Source organism: Saimiri boliviensis, chromosome 12 (genome assembly GCF_048565385.1).
Source record: "Saimiri boliviensis isolate mSaiBol1 chromosome 12, mSaiBol1.pri, whole genome shotgun sequence".
Classification (NCBI taxonomy): domain Eukaryota; kingdom Metazoa; phylum Chordata; class Mammalia; order Primates; family Cebidae; genus Saimiri; species Saimiri boliviensis.
In genome coordinates, this window is record NC_133460.1 from 56,197,465 (window position 1) to 56,210,412 (window position 12,948).

General features: G+C 43.4%; 1 protein-coding gene across 30 annotated transcripts in view; it reads right to left on the bottom strand.

Moving 5' to 3' along the window:
• KCNMA1 (potassium calcium-activated channel subfamily M alpha 1) overlaps positions 1 to 12,948 on the bottom strand; it is a 765,877-nt gene that overhangs the window by 188,136 nt on the left and 564,793 nt on the right. For all 30 annotated transcript variants that reach the window (XM_074382450.1, XM_074382449.1, XM_074382451.1 and 27 more), the window contains exons 13-14: positions 12,747 to 12,816; positions 6,342 to 6,497 (exon numbers count right to left, since the gene is read on the bottom strand). In XM_074382450.1, the coding sequence (XP_074238551.1) occupies positions 6,342 to 6,497; positions 12,747 to 12,816 (226 nt within the window). The remainder of the gene's footprint in view (positions 1 to 6,341; positions 6,498 to 12,746; positions 12,817 to 12,948) is intronic.

Genomic DNA, 12,948 nt, shown 5'->3' on the forward strand with positions numbered 1-12,948 from the left:
TCCATCATGTGGGTTTACTTTGCCGGACAAACTGTCTACTCTGGTGCCACTAGTTGTTCTTTCCTATGTAGAGAGCCAGCTCCATCCCAGCCTTATCGGTTGCAGCCCTGGCCCCATTTCAGAGATCTTGTCAACCCCAACCCTGCCATGCAAGGTTGAGTTCTGCTTCTAGTATGCCTCCTTCAACCTAGTTAGCAGAGCTTACACCCACAAGACAGTAAGAATTGCTTGCTGTGATGTTAACTTGACTGGGTCATGATGTAGCCAGGTATTTGGTTAAACATTATTCTAGGTGTGTCTGTGAGGATGGAGGGTGTTTCTGCATGAGATTAACATTTGAATTGGTGGACTGAGTAAAGAAGATTGCCCACAACACCCTCAACCCACCCCATATCGGTAAGCTTCATCTAACCCACTGAAGGCCTGCCTGAATAGAATAAAAAGGAAGAGTAAGGGAGAATTTGCTCCCTCTGCCTGATGGTCAGTCTTAAGCTGAGACATCAGTCTCCTCCTGCCTTCAGATCTAGACTGAAACTTATACCATTGACTTTCCCGGTTCTAAGATGTTCAGACCCAGACAGAGACTATACTATCTTCTTTCCTGGGTCCCCAGTTTATAGAACTTGGGATTTCCCAGCCACCATTACCATGTGGGTCAATTCCTTATAATCAGCATCTCTCTCTCTCTCTCTCTCTCTCTCTCTCTCTCTCTCTCTCTCTCACACACACACACACACACACACACACACACACACACACACAGAGTTGCGCTGTTTCTGTGCAGAACCCTAATATACTTACTTTCTCCCAGAAGCACTTACCTAATCATCCCCAGCCCTTCACCTTCAGACCCACTTGGTTTAGACTCTAATTAGCTTCACCTCCTCAACAAAGCAGTGTGTAATGTCAGTCCCTTCTTGGGAACCTAGTTCATTCCTTACCCTGACTCAGCCCAACCTAGGCTACCTGTTACGATTCAGTGACCTCTGCCTTTGAGAGCTGACCAGAGAGAAGGGTAAAGAAGATGCACAGAATGGAGCTATGCAAATATGTGCCCAACATCCAAGTCAGAACAGAAGCGTGCTGAAGCTTACCAGAGCCTCCCAGCCATAAGGCTGCTGATGGGATTAGCGCACTGTCTGGAATACGGTAGGTGCCCGGAGCATTTCTATTGCATCAATAGTTTATACAGAATGAACTAAAGAAAGCTAAGATTTGTGCTGAGATGATGGCACTAGCTAAAGTTTTCTCTTCTCGTTTCTCACAGTTCCTTTCAGCATACTCAAAAGGGCAAACCTGGAACCAGTTTGCTCGGATTTGAACCCCTGAGTTTATCAATTCCAAACTATGCGTCCTCAAGCAGGTGGTTGAACTTCTCTTAACCCACAGTGTCTGCCATTGTAAAATTAGAATAATAGTAGTGACAAGTTTGGATACGGTCATTGTGAGAATTAAATGTGATATTGCAGCTAACGCACTTAATTCAGGAATTAGCACATAGGAATCAGTATTTTTTAGCTATTATTAAAAGTTCCTGATTTACATTTTTAGCTCCTAAACCAGACTAATTCTATACATACATGTGTACAAGTACACATATACACATGAAGATAACCCAGATTAAAAATATTTAAGTGATTCCCTTGGCTATGGTTAGCGCTAGGACTATGGGCCTATGTTTGCTGAAAGTTTATCTCAATACAGTCGCAGGAACAATGAACAAAAACTTTGTGTGTCCAGCCATATCCACTTCAGCCAAGATACAATCTGAATAGCATGCTCCTGATTCCTCTAGTGCTTTCTCATTCAGAAACTGAAAACGTGACAGAGAAGGGTTATCGATATTAAGTAATATTTCACCCGCAAATTCCAAGTCTTGTGGCATAGGGAAAAAAACACAAGAAATGCATAACATATTTTCTTCATTCTCAAAACTGATTTATTCAACAAAGAAATAATCATGGAGAGCATACCATGTTCCAGGTTGTGTGTGTGTGTGTGTGTGTGTGTGTGTGTAAAATGATAGATTAACAGAGTTAAAATAGCTGGCAATTCTGAGAACTATTTAAATGTGCTAAATTGGAAATCTCGATGTAGACTGAAAAACAATTTTAAGAGTTAATTACCCTCTAAACACAAACACACACATACAATTTGTCATGTGCAAAGACAGCTAATCCTAGTAAGAATAATAGCACAATTCATAAAGACGGCAAGCCAAGCCCCAACCTGAAACCTCATACGCCGAAGAGAAAGCTAAGTATGCATATTGAGACTCAAAAACAAAAACAAACAAACAAAAAAATCAATGGAGAACTTAAATTACATCCAAGTGAGGAAGTCAAGTAAAGACTAAGTGTGGCCACTTATTCAATGCTGCGGCAATGGCAGATAGACTAAGTAAGTTCATTGCCTGGGTCTTTACAGAAGATATCACGGAGATTCTTCCTGGAACCTGACAGGCCAGGGTAGGAGACTAGACAGTGGCAAATGAACAGGGTGTTCCAGGGCTGGCTGATAACATTGATGCAGGTAAGTCACAGGCACCAGGACATTCATGTGAACTCCTTAAAGGAACTCAAGGGTTCAAACAAGACCCCATTGCAGAAAATGCTTAACCTGTCCCTAACAACAGCTGCTGAGCTGGAGGACCCCTGGACTCCCAACCTGAGTCTCTTTCCTAAAAATATTAGATGTAAAATTAGCGTAGATTTGTTAAATCCTAGCACAGCAAAAGCTGCAGGAGGCCTGCCTTAAAGTTTAAGTGGAGTAAATGAAGGACAAATGGCCAAAAAAAAAAAAAAAAAAAAAAAAAATCTTTAACAGTAGTTAGCAAACTTAAGAAATTCATTACTCCCAAAGATATGGGCTAAAAATATAAAAAGATTCCTAAAAAGTTTAGATCATTTCGGAGATATATCCACACAGAAGGAAGGTTTTCAGGGGCAATGACTTGGAGTCCTAGGATTGGTATCTTTGAGAATGGCATTGGTGGGGAAAGAAAGAAGCATTGCCCCATATTTCTTGGTACTTCCAGGCTGGGCCTCTTGTAATTCCTGTATACCAGTATTCCCTCTTTCTTTCTTTTTTTTTTTTTTTTTTTTTGAGATGAAGTCTTGCTCTGTTGCCCAGGCTGGAGTGCATTGGCACAATCTCAGCTCACTGCAACCTCGGCCTCCTGGATTCAAGCAATTCCCCTGCTTCAGCCTCCTGAGTAGCTGGAACTATAGGCATGCACCACTACACCCAGCTAATTTTTGTGTTTTCAGGAGAGAAGGAGTTTCACCATATTAGCCAGGCTAATCTCGAACTCCTGACCTCAGGTGATTTACCTACCTCGGCCTCCCAAAGTGCTGGTATTACAGGTGTGAGCCACCATGCCTGGCCAGTAGTCCCTCTGTCTTTTATTAAACACGTCACCTCACTTTCAGTCTTGGCATTTGGTCTCATGCATGATAAAAAGCCCAGTTTAAGTGGCTCACACCTATATAATCCCAGCAATTTGGGAGGCTGAGGCAGGAGGATCACCTGCATCCAAGAGTTTGAGACAAACCTGGGCAACATAGGGAGACCAGTCTCTATAAAAAATTAAAATTAAACTAAAAAGCCCAGTGGATAGTCACTGTGATTCTGCCTGTGCTACACATTCACTGTTACAGTCTTGTTTCTCTTATTTTAGCAGGGGCTCTGCAGCACCAAGAGACAGACAGGACCGGCCCAGGGCAAGGGAGAGGTTGAGTTCACACTTCACCTTTGGCTTCCAGAAATGCTAAAGGTTCCCAAAGGATGAAGTGCTGCCAAAGCCTCAGCCCTTCTCCATCCATCTTAGTAGGCCTGCTTGTCCCCATGGAAATATTAATGAATTCTACGTCATAGGATACAGAGGCCACTGAAGAAGGAAGCAATTTCTATAAACAATAATCTATTTATAGATTTACTTTTCCACCTGCCCCACACCCAACAAGAATATGTGAGGGCTTTGTGATCCCTGGAATGGGAGATAATACATAAAACATGCCAAGGAGCGCACCATGACCTAAAAGAGACAAAGATCTGGGATTCAGAGGTAAGTACACAAAGAAAGCAATATAGAGTGGGGAGCACATGAATAAGGCATCTCTATTTTCAGTGAGAAAAATATATGAAGGGAAGCCTCATGATTTCCAGGTCATGCACCTCAGTGAATTCCAACACAAAGACCATCTCAGTGTCAAAAGGCCATATTCAGAGAGCTACTTCCAAACGGGCGGGAGTTGGCCCTATACAGAAATAATGTGGTAACATAACCCCCGGAGGAAAATGTGTTTTTAGTTACACCAGGGCCAGGCCCAGCCTTTCCCACAGGCTCTTCCTAAACAGGAACTTGGCAATGGGATTAGCTGAGCTGGAGGGGACGTCCTTGGCTTTAGAGGTGAGGCCCATCAGGGTCCCAAGAAAGTTGGGCAGAGGTTTTCCCTGCTGCTAATAGCACTGAAGAATCAGCATCACATCCATTTTATTAATTTACTTGACAGACAGCTCTAGTTACCATGCAGGCACCACAAAATCAAAACATACGCATGTCAGGGGGCCCCATCTGCGGTGGGGCCCTGCCAAGGCCTACGTTACATTAACACAAGGAAGCAGAGCACAGCTCCACACACCATGTGCTTGGTCCCATGGGCCATTCCCTGGAAGAAAACCACCAAAGCTTAATTGAAAGAGCCAGAGAAGTTCTCTTGGTAACAGTCCTTTATCCTGAGTCTGGGCTTCTCACGTTGAACATAAGAGCCCTGGGAGACACGTGGCTACATCTGGCTTCAGGGTCTTGTCTCTAAACACAGCTACACAGACCTCCCTGCCACCTCCATTCAGTTCCGCCCATGCAGGACAAGAGCAGCCTGGATTAAAGAAGACACTTAAAGGAATGCAACATCTTTATTTGTAAGCTGGATCTGAGCTTGGAGTTCTGTTGAGCTGAGACCTTTGGCTGCGTAATGAGCACAGGAGGGTTTTTTAAATCAAGGTATCCCTTGCTACGAGTGTTGCTAAAGTGATTGAAGGAGCTCCAGAGCAATTTGTTCTTTGATGTAGAGCAACGTGAACTATCAGTTGGCTACATAATGCCAATTTGGCAGGTACAGTGGGTAAGGACCTAAAAAAAACTCTTGCTCTAAATAATATCACTCATAGGTACCCATGGTGAGCACTAACACGTCTGTATCCTCATGCTTCCCATCCACCCCTCTCAATGCCACCGCAGCCATTTCCTCAATACCATCAAGAAACTTGGCAGTGGATTAGGGAGCCATGCGGCAAAAGGCAGGAGGTCTTACACCTTTGATTGCAGAGCTTCTGGCCTCCTTTACAGACCTCGTGCTGACTCATGAACTTTCTTTTCCCACCTCGCCTGCTATTAATTCTGCTCCTTCCATAACAAGAGGAAGGATGTAAGCCCGGATCCAGAGCTAACTGCCTCCCATGCCGTATCAGAAAGGCCCAGGCTAGACCTGTTTTACACACTGGTTTGTCACCTTGACTGCCTGATATAAGAACAGTCTAAGGATAAGAATGGAAATGACTGTGATCCTAGGCTCCAGAAGCCTCCTTGGTAGGGGCTGGATGCTCAATGCAAGGCCCAAGAAACACACTCCTAACCTAGCCCACCCTGTGAGGACAGAGTTGGTTTTTTCCTCTCCTTGCCTGCACTGGTGCAGCCGGTATGGCCAACTTGGGGATTTTGGAGTGGCTGCCCAGCCAGCTCTAACAAGGACATGAACACATTCAGACTGCCTGTCTCTCAGTGCAAAGGGCGCTACTGCCGAGGACTCAGTACATTGTTTCGCTCTCCATTCAAACAACTGCGGCATGTCAGTCCTGCTGGCCTCCTTGATTGTGCAGAAATAAATAAATGAATTATGTTGTTGGGGTTTGGGCTTCAGCACCAACACATGGTCTGCATTTATCCACACAGTGAGAGGTCCACCAGCCACTTGATATAAAAGAGCAAAATGATAATTCTTTTCTTTAGGCGCTCTGCTGCCATATGGAATGTATATAAATCATATTTTTGTTTTAACAGCAGAGGCTTTGTTGATAGATAAACATGTGGTTTATCTAAAAAAAAAGAGAGAGGATTGTGCTTTGAACAATCATTTAATGGCCATGGATGTGCCAAATAAAAATAAAAACATAATTTTGAAAAAAAGCTGGCTTCATGCCCAAATCCGTAACAAGGAATTTCTCCTTAACCCAAGTGGTTAGAGTCTGTCGATCTGTTTTGAGTTTAAGCTGTGCTCTCTACTCAACCCCACGACAAATGGAATCCTGAGCTAATGTGCTTTAATAAGACGAGACGTTACCTTTATGAATGACCTCATGGAGAAGAGGTTGGCAAGCATGGTGGAGAGGCCTTGAGCCAGGCAGCTCTGGGCTATGAAGCCCAACTTCAGCTCTGCGAGGCAGATTGCATCATCACCCTCCTTCCAATTCCAGCTTGGGATGTTTAGCAGATGGGCCTGGGGAAACAAAAGCAGGTATGAGATCTTGCTCTGTTAAGTGTTCAACTGTTTAAAATTTCTTCTGGGATATGCAGCATTGCCCAATCATGCAGGGCCATTCAGACTCGCCCTTCTTTTCCCTTGCTGGGGTCTGATGTTTGCTGTTTTATACAACTCTTCTGCTCATCACACTTCAGTCTCTCTGGATTGTTGTCTCTGTACCTGCTAAGCTTAAGTCCTCCCCTGGATTTGTCATTTGGCCAAATAGAGCCCAGAGGGAATTTCCCCTTGTAACAGATACATCAGCCCAGGTTACTAAGATGTCTAGCTAAATTGTTAGGTTGAGTCCTCAAATGGACCATAAGATTGCCAAATGCCTGTATATTTTCTATTTCTTTTTTACCTGCCTTTCCAATACTCCAGATCAGTGACTCCCAGGCATTAGGAGCAGGCATCAGAATCACCTGCACAGTTTGTGAAAACACAGATTGCTGACCACTCAACCCCCACTGCTGGCATTTCTGATCCAGTAGTCTGGGGTAAGGCTGGAGAATCTGGCATTTCTAACATGTTGGAGGTGATGTTAATGCTGCCGATCTAGAGGCCACACTTTGAGAACCACTGCCCTAAAACATCAGGTAAATCACCATGTTGACGTTTCCAATCTCTTGCAAAGGGACTGGTCCTATTCAACCCTTCCCAGGCCCTGAGACAAGGACACAGAGGCATGCTCATCCAATTATTTTTAAGTGGCATGAAGCACAGAGTCATAGAAAATACATTGGATGAAAGAATAAAAGTTCAAAAGGTTCTCCAGAGTTGGAAAAATCGGCAAAAGACCAAAGTAAAAAGATTTACAAGGCTTTCACGTCAAGTACAGCATTTAGGTTAAAACGAATCAACTTTATAAATTCAAAATGAGAAGATCTAGCTTGGCGGCAGGCAGGAGAGAAATAAAACAAAACAAAACGCACAAAGCTAAATTTAAGTGTGTGGGTAACTCAGACCTCAAATTTTAGGCCAGCCATGTGACATTACAGAGAAAGCCAGTGTTTACTTGTTAGAAATGCTCTCCAGATCAAGGGAAATGAACATTGCATTCTGTTGTAAACTGGTCAGACTAGTTCCAGAGTACTTGATCCAGTTTTCAGTCAGATTTAAAGAAGGAAAATGATCAATTGAATAACTTCCAGAGAAAAGTGACAAAGACAAGAAGAGATAGCATCTGGAAAAGATCTTTTGAGGAACAGTTAAGAGAGCCAGTAATATTTGGCCTGAAGAAGGCTCTTGTCCTCACAGAGACAGGATGGTTACATCTGAATACTTCAGGTACTGCTGTGTCCAAGATTAGGTTTGTCCTGCTTTGTTCTAGAAGCCAGAATTAAGACTGGCATATATTCCAAAAAAGCAGATTTTTGTCTTGTTTTATAAATGAACTTCCTAAGGATGTGATTTGTCTACCAAATGGAGAGGGTTACCTTAACGATTGCAAGGTCTTTGTCCATAAGACTCGGTAAGTATTTCTCCAAGTGACTATGGAAAGAACATTTGCTCTGTACCAGGATGTGGAATCAGAGAGCTCATCTAAGTCTCTGCTAATCCCAAGGCTCTATGGCTTTGAAATTATTACTTCTCTGCACATCTCAGCAAACACAAGGAACACCAAGGGAGTCTTCTCTTCACTTTCAGAACAACATACAATAGTTGAACTAGAAGGATGGAAGACTTCACTGTGAAAACAAAGAGCAAATCCAAGGACTCCACACTCTGCTTTCAAAAATACCACTTTTGTGAAATTCCTTCTTGCAAAATCCACTTCTATGACAATGTTGTGCATCCTAAGCCAAAAGTGGTTACCCCAGGGAGAAATGACTGTGCCCTCTCTGATGAGAGCATGGTTAAAATAGTCTCATGGAGAAGCCACAGCAAGTAGTAATTGCTGTCAAGCTATCAAAGAACCTTCCCTACATTGCAGACTCAGTTCCAACAACTAGCCTTTCCCTTTATCCCTTCCTCTCCCTACTCTCCACTGGCTTCAGATGGCTACTTTCCCTTTTATTTCCCAGGCACTGTAGAGAGCATATCGGTTTAACTGGAGAAATACTCAATGGCAATAATATCATCTGAGAATCTGGGAGCAATGAGGAGAAATTTAAGTTTATGTAATGAACAAGTCAAGCATTGTGTGTGAAAAGAGATTTTTTTTGGTCCAAGCCCTAAAAAGACACCTCTGAACCTTCATGGAACCTTCAAACAAACAAGCAAAATCTTTCAAAGAAAGTCTCTCCTATCCCCATGTGCTATCTAGCATATGAGGCCCAGGCATTACATCCTTGGGTCCCATGTGGCCCTGTCTGGCTTAAGTTCTGTTGGTACATTTTGAGCTTTCTTTCTCACTGTCCACCTTGACACTTGGGCATGTGATTACAAAGAAAAGTTGAGTTTAGAGCCGGATGTGATGGCTCATGCCTGTTATCCCAACACTTTGGGAGGCTGAGACAGGCAGATCACAAGGTTAAAAGATCGAGACCATCCTGGCCAACATGATGAAACCCCATCTCTACTAAAAATATAAAATTTAGCTGGGCGTGGTGATGCACACCTGTAGTCCCAGCTACTTGGGAGGCTGAAGCAGGAGAATCATTTGAACCTGGGAGGTGGAGGTTGCAGTGAGCCAAGATCACACCACCACACTTCAGCTTGGGGATAGAGCAAGACTCCATCTCAAAACGACAAAAAAAAAAAAAAAAAGGAAAGGAAAGTTGAGTTTGTTCCATATCTCAGGCTTCCGGCCCTCCTTTTTTGGACATTACATTTTCTCCAACACAGGGAAGGAGTGAGGGTGACTTGCTGAATGCTGGGAGGGAAATCTCTGTGTATGAAACAAAGAGAGGAGACTGACCCAGGAACGCAAATCCTTTGTTTCTGGCAACTTCGTTGTTTTCCATTTGAAGTAATCTGAGTCTGACGAAAAATGCCAGTGTAAGTGCCCAGAAGTCTGGAGGCAAATCCTCTCTCCCTAACATGGAGAATAAATAGAAAGAGCAGATCTGGCAGATCTGGCTGCCCTTCATTTCTGCTACTTCACCACCCCTCCCTTATCTCATGGAGAAGCAACGTGGAAACAGGCTGTCCCGAGAAAGCAGGAGAGATGAATTCCAGTCCCAGTTCCATCTCTCACTACATACAATTTGTGGAAGCCACCATGAGGAACAAAGGTGGCCATGAAAGAGGAAACGCATTAATACGACTGCCCAAGTGTCGGGGTGGACAGGGTGAAAGCAAGTTCAAAGAACTTGCCTCTGTCGGCACTGGGCTCATGGGACTTGGCTTCCAAAGATAAAGCCCTCTTTCATTAGAGCCTTCCGGAAAAATAAAAAATCCACTGATAGGTAAATCATCAGGAATGACTTTCCAAAGAAGTTATAAAACAATCTGTCCTTGAAGAGCTTCGAGACATTTACACTCAAATCAGAAGATGCCCTGCATTGTCTTTCTTCTGTGTTCAAAGATGGCCGACATGAAAGTATTTCTCTCCAAGGAGTCTAGTCATATTAAAAGATACACTTTGGAGAGCATCGGCCCTTCTATAAGGCCTACTCTAGGGAACCACAGTGTGGTTCAATGGGCTATGGCTTCATTTAAAGAGTAGGTGGCAGTCAACTGTTCTGTCTCCCCACTCTCTGGCTACAGAGTGGTGGCCGTGATTTGTGCCCAGCAGAGTTGTACTGTCTGTCAGAGCTTAGACATCCTGCTCTGAAGTTACCCTGAGATGCTAAAATGCACAGATGGTCCAATGAGTACTAAAGAAGATAATGGACGTCACAGCGCTCTTTTAAAACCATAAAATATGACACAAATGTCTACAATTATGATGATGACAAACTCAGGGCCAGTTTTACATGGAGAGGAAGTAGGCAGCTTCCCTATATCCCCCTAGGCCCTAGAAAATTCCTATTACTAGATCATAGGGGACTGAAATGCTTCATATTTCAAGCTTGTTGTCCAATTATAAAATCAACTATCTCTTGGAATATGTTCATAGTGACCTAACTTCGCAGGCACATACCAGATCCTTTCCCAAAAGCAAGTTGTAATGCATGGAGATCTTTAAGCATCTAGGCTTCTAGGATGGGTGCAGCAAAAGGTGCCAAGAGAGAAAGAAAAACAATGTTGAAAGGGAAGTGGAAGAAAACATTGAAAGAGTAGGTAGCATCTCAGGGAACAGAGCAAAACTGTGAAGCAGGGTGAAGAATGTCTATTTGCAATTCTACAAGGAATGAAAGATAAAAAATGATGAGTAGACGTTTTATTGTTTCTCCAGAAGAGATAAATAAAAGGACAAAAAAGAAAATGTCCTGTGTCAAAGTCACTCCATTCCTTGTGTCCTTACCCTTGTGTCCTTACCAATCATCTGAGGATCGGTGATTCTGCCCAACCCTAAAACTCAAATAGTTTGAGATGGTTCTAAACAAAATGTGTTCTAAGCAAATAATCATGAATTGGTTGATATCTTTCTCATCGCTTCTGAATAATTACAATGCAGAGGTTTGCCAAAGACATTCAGGTTGCTATGATCATGTGATTACTGACCAGGGACTGTCTAGAATCCTAGGCCAGTTGAGCTACTTCGAGTTTGAAAGGAACTGCAGTACTAAAATCCTCCTTAATTTCTTGAAGATGCTGCATCAGCACTCATTGGAAAGAGAAAAAAAGGAACTGACAGCCCCTTCTAAACATACAACATTAATTTTCCTATTCAGTCTAAATTCAGCCAAAATTCTAAACAACAGCTTAAAGCACTCCCACACTAAGTGAAATTTCAGATCACAAATGAAAGAAGGAGAGCTCCTTGCTGCAAGAGCTGTCACCAGTCACAACCTTGCTAATAAAATTCACCTCCACCTACGAGGGCTGCCGTCAAAAACTTCTCCAGCTTGACGCCTGCGCATTACTGATATCCTCACTTTATTTCTTCAGTGTCCTTGGGTTTTACAGAGACAAACAGGTGAATGTGACCTTGGGTGCCCACCACCAAATCCACTGGCTGGAGAATAACATGTTCTGCAAGGGAGCCACCTGCTGAGGGCTGGGCAGTGGTTGGCAGCAGGCAGGCATTCCGGGTGGTGGGCCAGTCACCAACAGCAGGCTCCACTCAGTGACAGCCTCTGATGGGTCTCCACACAGCAAAATGGGCCAGCACTTGCCAGCAATTAAGAAATAACAGCATGGTGCTGGTGCATTTGGCAGAACAGGGTTTTCTCTGGGTCACCTGGCTGCCTATTTCGTAGGGAATATGGCCCATAAGAGGGGGTATGCTGTCACTCATAACCCAGCAGGGAGTTATTCTGTGCAGATAGGACACCTGGCTCCAGGTACTGGGCAGTCTACAGTTTCTAGGCTTCATTAAGGACATAACTGGTAGCAGGTGCCACCTTCCCTCCCCTAAAGCTGTTTTCTTGGAAGTTTACTGACTGGCCGAGAAAAGGAGCATTGCCTTTAAATGAGAGACTGGACTCTGGTTTACTAAGAAGTAATCAAAGGGAAACAGCATAGACTCTGACATTTGTCTTCTTTCCAATCAATCCCCCAGTGTAAGCTATAACACAAGGAAAATTCCTTTCTGTTTAATCTCTGGATAGCTTACTAATTTCCTGATTCAACTCTGTAAATTCTCATCTTGACTCTGGGAATATGCTCCATATTACACTCTTACAGAACGCATTATGCACTCACCTGTTCACCTGGTCTCAAATAGAGAAATCTTATTATTGTTCACTTGCCTGGAGCATTCTACACCTTAACGGCTAAAACCCTGAGGACACAAAATAGGGCTTTTCCTTCCCTGATATTCTTGCTGGTGTCAGGGAGAGTGATAATCACACAGTAGGTATTCAATAAACATTTACCAAATAAATACATGACTACAGCACATAAAAATGAAAGTTGTTGTAATTGAAGTATGGATGGGATCTAACAGTACATCAGTGGTTCTGAATCTCAGGTTCCAATAGACACTTCCTGAATGAATCAGTACAAGAAGGAGCATCCTTCCAGTGACCAAATGCAAACATGTTGTTTGAACTAAAGAAATGTCCCAAGGAGATTTTTAACCATCACACCTCTTTACCCAGGTCTTTGAGTTGCACACATGTGGGCACGTGAGTGAGTGTGTGTGTGTGTGTGTGTGTGAGGCTGCATAATGAGAAAGAAGAGCCTGGACTGTGGATGTGTCTTCAGACCTGGAGCGGGCTCTCACATTCCTACCTTGTTGTGATATTGCAGCATTTGAGTGATGATTCTTATCTTCGGATGGTAGTTCTTTATGGAGATTACTCTGAAAAAGAAAGAACCAGCGCTGAGACTGGTCTGCCTTATGTATGATGTCTAACCAAAAGATCAATTTTATTGTCTTCAAATGGGGTACCCATGGGACTGAGGTAGGAGGCACGACTTGATTCCAGAGGCA